This window comes from Echinops telfairi, unplaced genomic scaffold, assembly GCF_000313985.2.
Source record: "Echinops telfairi isolate 266 unplaced genomic scaffold, ASM31398v2 ScPeMD7_41;HRSCAF=154, whole genome shotgun sequence".
Taxonomy (NCBI): domain Eukaryota; kingdom Metazoa; phylum Chordata; class Mammalia; order Afrosoricida; family Tenrecidae; genus Echinops; species Echinops telfairi.
In genome coordinates, this window is record NW_022103939.1 from 1,722,792 (window position 1) to 1,731,728 (window position 8,937).

The 8,937-nt window shown below is 47.8% G+C and overlaps 2 protein-coding genes across 2 annotated transcripts in view; both read left to right on the forward strand.

The window, feature by feature from the left end:
- Positions 1–1,982: 1,982 nt before the first annotated feature.
- Positions 1,983–2,999, forward strand: LOC105979886 (olfactory receptor 52D1-like). Its single transcript, XM_013008426.1, has one exon. The coding sequence runs from the start codon at positions 1,983–1,985 to the stop codon at positions 2,997–2,999; it is 1,017 nt and encodes a 338-aa protein (XP_012863880.1).
- A 2,423-nt stretch (positions 3,000–5,422) lies between these two features.
- Positions 5,423–8,937, forward strand: part of LOC101660437 (olfactomedin-4) — a 9,418-nt gene continuing 5,903 nt past the window's right edge. Inside the window, exons 1-2 of the mRNA XM_013008425.1 lie at positions 5,423–5,491; positions 7,737–7,889. Of these exons, the coding sequence (XP_012863879.1) occupies positions 5,423–5,491; positions 7,737–7,889 (222 nt within the window). The remainder of the gene's footprint in view (positions 5,492–7,736; positions 7,890–8,937) is intronic.

Consider the following 8,937-nt stretch of genomic DNA (forward strand, 5'->3'; position numbering starts at 1 on the left):
AATTTGACCTGGTATCCCAACCTTGTTTTTCTCAAGTCTCACACAGGCCTGGAGATGAGATGAACTGAGAAAAACAAGGTTGGGATACCAGTAGTAGGGACAATGTGTTGTAGTGGAAGGAGGAGAAAGGTGTTGATATATTTGTGGATAATAGAATACCAGCCAGCAACAGAAGGTGAGAAGAAGGTCGTCAGCTCCCCCTTCCTCCCCTTGACTTAGTCCATGGTAGGAGCTTACAGCAAGAGAAGCACAGGTTGTGGATGTGGTAGGGATGGGAGGTTATCCCTGGACTCTTTCCAAGAGGAAGTTTACTAGCAGTGCCTGTACCCTCCCTCATGGGGCCCCTGACAGCTGTGCTTGCCTTGTGGTTTCAGGAGAGATGTTCCCAGACGGAGTGAGTTGACATTCTCCTTTTCTGGTGCAGGCAAGGCCTGTGGTGAACTGGGCCCTGGCAGGATGTTCTCAAGGTCTATCAGAGATGCTAGGGCCCGCATTGTAAGGGAGGCAGGGACTGGCCCCATGGCTAGACAAAGTCTCATCTTTCAGAAGGAGGCTCTGGTTTCTAAACCAATAAGACTTTCATGTGGGAACATCCAATATGGCTTCCTCCCTGGCTGTACTCTTCAGGAGGTGGGGTGTGCTAGAGAAGGGACCCTGGGAGTGCTACAAAGAGGGCTGGGACTTTGGAGGGGGCACCATGGCCTCACTCAGGACCAGACCTATTTTCTACTCATCTGCTTCTGGTTATTTAGTGCTCCAGACGAGATGAGCACCCCAGATTCTCTCCCGCATGAAATTCAAGATACTCTCAGATGGTACATGAAAAGCTCTCTCTAGCTTAGATCCTTCCCCCAGACTTTCTTTAGCCACTTAAAACCAGGTTAGTGTAGCATCACACAACTACCTTTTTAACATGGCCACCACCAGTGTCACTGTCATTGTGGTGTTTGATTCCGGACACTTCTCCAGTCTAACTGTGATGCTGTGAGCTTAGTGGGTATCAGCACTTTCCCAGTACAGGTATCTAGGTTTAGTTCAGAAGAAACCAAAGGATCTTTTCAAAGACAGAGAGACCCAAAAGCTTCTCCAAAGGATGGGTGTCTCTACTCGGCAAAGGATGCATGTCTAGTGGTCCAGAGCTAGGGGGAGGGATGTCAGAAGACCAGGATCCCTGTGAAGACAATGTTCAGCACCCACTGGAGTGGAAGTAATGTTTGGAAGATCCGATGTAAGGTAATAAGGTGACATTTGGCCAAGGTTCTCAGAAGAGGAACTGTAGCCTAGTTGATTATTCATGAACCAAGTTGAAAACTTCCTTTCTTCTGAGTTGCACCTTCTCTTGGGTAGAAGCAACACAGGAACTGTGCTGCAGTCCCAGGGGTTAGTCTTAACTCTTACAAATGCCTTGCTCTGAGATAGGTGACCCGGCAAAAGCAAACCATGCAAGCCCTATGTGCCTAGGTCCGATGAGGTTTTTTTGGCACTGCTATTGTTCTGTTTGCCAGGTGTGTGACCTAGAGAAAATGTGTTAACTACTTAAACACCGCAATTCCTTGATCCAGCATATAGGAAGGACTGCTAGCACACTCACAAGACAGCTAGGGAATCTACTGCTGAAGAAAACAAGACAACAAAACATTAGTGTGGAGCTGATTCAGACTCCTGGGATCCAGGGTTGCGCAAATGATGAATAATTAGCTGCTAATGGAAAAGTTAGATGCTCGGGGTTATCCAAGATACCTTTAAAGAAAGGGTTGGTAGTCTGCTGGAATTTCTGGAAAACCTTCTGCTGAAATCACGAGGGGTCACAGTTCTACTCCGATGCAAAACAGGTGTTACCGTACACAACGAGGGTGCTCTGCAAGTGCTGTTGCATCCTAAGCGCTAACCCTCACTCCATCTATGTAACCTCCCAATCGAGCCGGTGGGCGCTCCTGATTCCCTTTTATGTTCTGCAGGTACAGAGCCAAGGGGATCAGAAGATGGAGTGGGATCCTGCACTGACTGCTCTCAACTGGACTGTCCCGTCCTCTGGACCTGGGCCCTTTGTCTTACTGGGGGTTCCAGGACTGGCGACACTGCATGCCTGGCTTTCTGTGCCCATGTTGGTGCTATATATGGCAGCTTTGACAGGGAACATCCTTCTACTAGGGCTGGTGGCAGCTGACCAGGCACTTCGGTCACCTATGTATCAGCTGCTGGGGCTTCTGGCAGCTGCTGACTTGGTTCTGGCCACGTCCACAGTGCCCAAAGCCTTGGCGGTGCTCTGGGGTCTGTCTGGTGAGATCTCCTTTGGGGCTTGCCTCGCTCAGCTCTTTGTTGCCCATGTGGCCTTCATTGTTGAGTCCTCAGTGTTGCTGGCCATGGCAGTGGACCGCTATGTGGCCATTTGCCAACCTCTACGCTATGCTGCTTTGCTGACTCAGCGTGTGGTGGGCACCGTGGCTGTAGCTGCTGTGACCCGTGGTGCCTGTGTCATGGCCCCCCCTGTGGCCTTACTCCAAAGACTGCCTTACTGTGGTAGGCGAGCCCTACCCCACACGTACTGTGAGCACATGGGTGTGGCTCGGTTGGCATGCGGCGACACCCGCCCCAACATCTGGTATGGTCTGGCCACCACACTGCTCTCTCCAGTCCTGGACCTTGGGCTCATAGGCACTTCCTATGCCCTCATTCTCCGTGCTGTGTGCCGCCTGCCGTCCCACGGGGCCCGCCGCAAAGCCCTGGGCACCTGTGTGGCCCATGCCAGTGTCATCATTCTCTTCTACACTCCTGCCCTCTTTTCCTTCCTGACACACCGCTTTGGCCAACACACAGTCCCTGGCCACGTCCACATCCTCCTAGCTAACCTTTATGTGGTGGTCCCCCCGGCCCTCAACCCTGTGGTCTATGGAGTGCGAACCCGGCAGATTACCCAGCGCCTCCAGCACTTGCTCAGATTATGTTGGACAGGGGCAATGCGGAATGTGGGTCCTGGGGGGGCCAACCCACAGGAGTGAATACATGTCCTGTGCCCACCAGATGGTGCCCTCAGATGGCCAAGCTGTGCTGCAAGACTCAGCCGAACAGAGCTCTGACCAAGACCTTTCTTTATCATTGGCCTCTAGATGGTCCTATGCTCAGCCTTGACCCTGTTCCCCCCACAGGGAAAAGTTCCCATGGAAGGGACCTGTCTTTGCCTGAGTCTCCTGTGCCTGGTCTCTTCCTGCCCTTTCTAAGTCTGTATGGAACTTCCCACCTTTCTTAAACATGGATAGAAAAGGGTGGCGATAAACAAGGAGACACCGAATACAGCCCACGTCAGGCAGCCTGGACATCCCAAACTGTGATGCTTCCATTGCTGGGCACAGCCAGGATCAGATGAATGAAAGGAAGGCAGTGCTGAGGTGGGCTCTTTGTCCAGTGTTGGACACAGAGAAGGGACTCCATGGATGTGGGAGGGATGAAGACTGAGGAGGGGTTGGGGAAACGGGGACATGGGAATAAAACAGAATGCTACCCCACTCTGACATATTTTGGAAATGGACTTGGTTTCTGACCTGGGTGATTCCTACTGAGAACTTCAGAGGTTCAGGGACCGTGGGAGGAGATGGAGAGAACAACCCTGTGGGTTTTCGTCAGCTCTTTCCTCACTTTGTCCAGATGCGGAGACTTCTGCTTTTCCAACTAGTGCTGCCGACTGGTTGCAGAGGGAAAAATATGGGAAGATGTGCTCAGCGCCAATGATCAAACTCTGTGCTCTAATTTTCTACCCTTCCTTCCTTCCTTCCTTCCTTCCTTCCTTCCTTCCTTCCTTCCTTCCTTCCTTCCTTCCTTCCTTCCTTCCAGATCTTCCTCCACAGAGTAAGCGCAGTAGCTCTAGTGACACCAGGTGGATACTGATCCCAGATAGGCTCCCAGCTCCATGCTATTGGCATTCCCCAATTCACTCTTTCTTGCCTCCCTGATCCTTAGGGCCTGATGGCCGCCAGCAAAGGCAGGCCAGAAGGGTTGATGTAAAATGGATTCCTGGCCCCTTTCAATGCCCGAGGGTAAGGCTATGTAAAATGAGACAAGGGTAAGATTTCTCATATAAGCCCCAAACTAGTTGCCCTTGAGTCTAATTTGACTCAGGAGGACCATGTCCTGAATAGAATTGTGCTCTTTGTCAGGTTTTATTGGCTGATAGACCTTTCATTTTCTTGGGGCACCTCTGGGAGGACTTGAATGGCTGGCATTTTTGTTTGAAGTCGACTGTGTCAACCAGTTGCACTATTGAACTAAGCCTTCCTAGGTTCACACCTTCTGTTAAGCTTAGTCCTTTGGCCTAGAATGTGAAATATGGGGTTTTACCTTGGGCATTTGTTAACATAATGACTTTAAAGGATGAGATGAGTAATGTGCTCATAATTTATGAAGTTCAGGTTGTAATGAGAAGGAGGACCAGAATAAAGGGTATGGATTGCAGGGCTTCAGAGCCCAAATATCCCACCAGAAACACTACAGGACCCATTCTTCCGAGAAACCCTGATATCCCTCTAGGTGTTTGGTTGAATGTAACACTTTCCACTCTTTGAGACACACTCGTGAACAATGACCGAGGAGGGGAGAGCTGCTCAGTACAGCCAGCACTAACAAGGCTGGACTTTTAGCTCCCTTTCTAAGTCTCAGGAACTAAACCCTTGCTTCTGTGCGGGGATTGGCCAAGTGAGATGCAGGGGATTGGAGGCTTTATAACTAACCTCCTACGGTTGGCTCGCGTGTATTAGGATGGAGTTTCTTAGAGGACAGGCAATGGAGATTGTTGATACCAAGACCCCACATAGGCAGAAGCTCTTGAGTAGTGGGATGGCCTACAATCATTGAATGCCTGGGATAAATGAAGAGACAAGTTGCTTGAGTCAAGTGAGGGTATCTAAGAGAGCCTGCCAGTATAGGGCTGATGAAGCAATTCCCTCCACCCCCCACCCCCAATATACTCTTTGGCCTTCATCCAAACTTTTATGGCTAAGTAAATGGCTTCTGTCCTTGAGATTGAGCAAGTAAGGTTACATTTCCTCCTAGAGTATCTGCTCCCTTAAAGGTCAGAGAAAGATTATAATCCCTCCTTGAAAGGGACCCATCGAAAGGCCCCCACAGGATGTCTCGGGTTTGCCTTAATCTGTTTGGACAGGAGGGCCCAGCTGGGCAGGGGTAAATCTCAGCTTGGGGATGGATGGGAAAGATACTGTTTGTGGTGAGAAACTAGCCTCCACCCCATGTTGGAGACCCCAGTCTGTCACAACCCTCTTTCCTCCCATCCGCCCTCTTCTCTGCCTCGTGTGTGCTCAGCTCTTCCAGGTGTTGTAATCTGTGCCCCCTCCTGCTGAGGCCATTCACTAGAACTCTAGATAAAAGCCAAGGGAAATCCAAAGACTCGCTCGACTCCTACAGCAGATGCAAGATGCAGCTTGTCACAGCTCTCTTGGCCAGCCTCCTGCTGCAATTCCTGGTGCTCCCAGGACAATCCCAGGTACAGACAGGGGTGGTGGGGCAGGGTGGGGAACACGGGTCATGAGCAAACAGAGGGCAGTGCTCATTGCTCTGCGCTGGCTTGGTATCTCTCACTGCTTTGAGTCTCCTCAAGAATTCCTAGGTACTGGGAGAGAGTGGAATTGGACAAACCTAGGAAGGGAGAGCAAAAGGAGAGGACCTTTTCCTTGTTTTCATTTCCCCCACCTTGGGTGGATATAAGACAGAAGAGGGAAGACAAAGGTAAAGGTAATCAGCCACCTCCGCCGCATGATGTCTGCAAGGCTAAATTCGTGATCTGGTGTATCAGGTTGAAGATATGGCCAGATTAGCCACCAGTGCCAGAGAAGCTATGGGTGAGATTTCGCAGAGAATGATAGACACCGTGTATCTTAATTTTTGAAAGACCTGTAAAGAAAACTCAGTTGTCTCAGTCCCAATTAAGAGTTTTAGAAAGAGTATTTTATCTCCCACTGACTCATCCCATTTCAAAATGGTGATGGAGAGGTAGGTTGGCATAGGATTTTAATAGCTGATATAAATGAGGCTCATCGCAAAAAGGCATGGTCTTAAGTGTTTTTGTTGTTATTAGGTATGTAGAATCAGTTCCACCCCATAATGTCCTGATGTGCAAACAATACACACTGCTTGGTCCTGTGCCATCCTTATAATCATTTCGATGCTTCAGACGATTGTTGCAGCCACTGTGCCAATTTGTCTCATTGAAGGACACCCTCCTTTGCACTGACTCCCTACTTTCCCAAACGCGATGTGCTGGTACCTGGTACCTCCTCATACATAACATGGCTTACCATCTTTGCTTCCAAGGAGGATTCTGGCTGTACTTGTTTCAAGATAGATTTATTCATTCTTCTGAAAGTTCATGGCATATTTAAATCCTTTGCCAATATCGTAATTCAAATATATTGATTCTTATTTGTTTTCTTTTTTCATTGTCCAGCTTTCAGGCAACTGGAAATATCCTGGCTTGGGTCAGGTACACCACAGTCCTCAGGATGACATCTTTGCATTTATAGACTCTAAAGAGATCTTTTATTGCACGTGTGTCCAATGTAAAATGTGGCTTGAATTCTTGACTGCTGCTTCAGTGGGTGTTTATTGAGGATCCAAGTAAAATGAAAAGCTTGACAACATCAATCATTTCTCCCTTTATCATGATTTGCTTATTGGTCCACTTGTGTGGATCTTTGCGTATTTACGTTGAAGTGTTTTACCAATATTATCTTTATAATTCTCAAAAGAAAACAGTAAGTGCCATTACCACCCTCTTTGTACAGATTAGGGCACTGTAGCACAGAGAGATTAAGTAATTAAAAAAATGTCAGAGTCAGAATTAGACCTCAGGCAATCCAGCACTATACTCAGTGGGTTTGGGCACTGAGTGAGAATGTTAGTAAGAGACCAGGCAAGGGGGCTGGGAACGAACCCCCAAATTCTGCATCTTTCAGCCCTAAAATCTTCCTGCCACCTCAAGTCTCTTTAGCTAATACGAAGAAACTGCCTCCCACCTGGCCAGCACTACATCCTCCCCTGGCAGAGCTTTCGCCTTGTCGTTCCCTTCACGTGGGAGCATGCGATCTAGAGAACAGAGGCAGTTCAAGACCTGGTCACTCACTAAGCATACGACTCAGGAAAATGACTTTGATTTTATTTCTAGTTTAGATTCTCAGAATTTCTGTTAGAAAACAATAAAATATGAGTCACATTTATGCCTTGCTATATTCTTGCAAATGCTAAATATCAATCCAGACTCTGGTGTTCCGGGGTGCTGTTGATGTTATTTTCCTTCTTGGACAATCGGGAACTCTCTGCCCTTGTTGTCTTCATGGCGATGTGAATTTATAGACATTTACCAAGCCTCTTTAGTAGGTGTCCAGTAGAGCAGGGAAGCCCTACAGTCTGTCCCTTCACATCTCTCTTCAGAACAGCTCTGCTCTCTCCCACAGATCCCCCAGGGGAAATTGCCGACCAGCTCTGAGAATGGTAGTCAAGTTCGTTCAATGCAGGAGGTAATGTACAGGTGTGCTACTGTACTGATAACGTACTGGGAGGGGCCTTCATTTCTAATGTAGGAAATCATAGGAAGGGTGGCTCAAATCCAAGGCAGAGAGGGGTGTCTGAACACTGACAGAGACTCCCCACTGCCCTGTATGGAGAGCAACTCTCAGGCACCCTGCAGTAGGGATAGCCTTATGTTTCCAAATTGCTTAATATTGGTTTTACAGCTGGTGGAAAGAATGCCAGGCTCTGTGGATCAGGGTGGCAGATGTCATTGTGTGGTCCACCTGCCCAGTAATGCCATCCCCCTGCAGCAACTGGAGAAGCTACAGAGGACAGCCCAGGAGCTCATAGGCAAGTATGAGCAGGAGCTCTCCAGGGTGAGTGTTAGTGTTGTAGGCTGGGCCTCCATGTTATCCAAGCTCACCTTTTCCCAGACCCAGCATGGGGCTGAACCCCAGGCAATTCTGGTCTTTGAGATAAATACATGGAATGAGGGGGGTGGTGGTTCTATACTGTACTTGGGATCCCCAGTAGTAATAATAATAAAGTATGGAGAGACTTATGCAGGGAGTGCTTCCTATATTAATACTTGGATTAATAGGTATGATCCCACTGAAAGAGAGGAAGAGGAACATTTATGTACATTCATAGAATAAGCATGGTGATTCTCGTGCATGTAGAGTTGAACTATATACTCTATGGAGTTTTTAAAACTGTCAATTTTGGGACACAAAGTTCCAGATGGTTCTTTCTCCCCCACCCCCAACAGTTGTATTGGCATATAGTTTACATACCATGCAATTCAATAGTTCATTCATATCGAGGAGAATTGTACAATCATTACCACATCAATTTTAGAACAGCCCCCTCTCCGCCCCTGCTGTGGTTAAATCACCTTTAAAATGTGTTGTGCAATCAAAATCAGTTCTAGTGCTCCATCGCACTTCCCCCCTTCAATATTTATTCCCGAAATCCTCTTTCCCTCCATTTCCCCCACTCTCCATCCCTGCACCCCCTTACACTATTGCATCCATTATTATCACTATGGACTGACTCCTCCTGTGCTTCACAAACTTGGAAACCCCAAAAGAAACAATAAAAAACAAAATCAAAATAAGGTGGTAAGGATAAAATAATAATAATAATATAAAGACAAAAATACAAATAATGAGTCAGAAAGAAAAGACCCCCATCAACATTCAAAAAGCCAGAGAAGACATTCCTTCATGGAACGAGTAAGAGATACTTGCCCCGGGACCAGTTCAGGTCAGGTCCAGAGCAAGGTCAACTGGCCGGGCCCAGGTCTTTCTGTTTCTATTATTATTTATTGGGGGCTCGTACAATTCTCATCACAGTCCATTCATACACCCATTGTGTCAAGCACATGTGTACATTGGCTGCCCTCATCATTCTCAAAACATTTGC

Excerpts from the sequence above, each read along its gene's own strand:
- LOC105979886 (XM_013008426.1), top strand. The coding sequence starts at position 1,983 with ATGGAGTGGGATCCTGCACTGACTGCTCTCAACTGGACTGTCCCGTCC.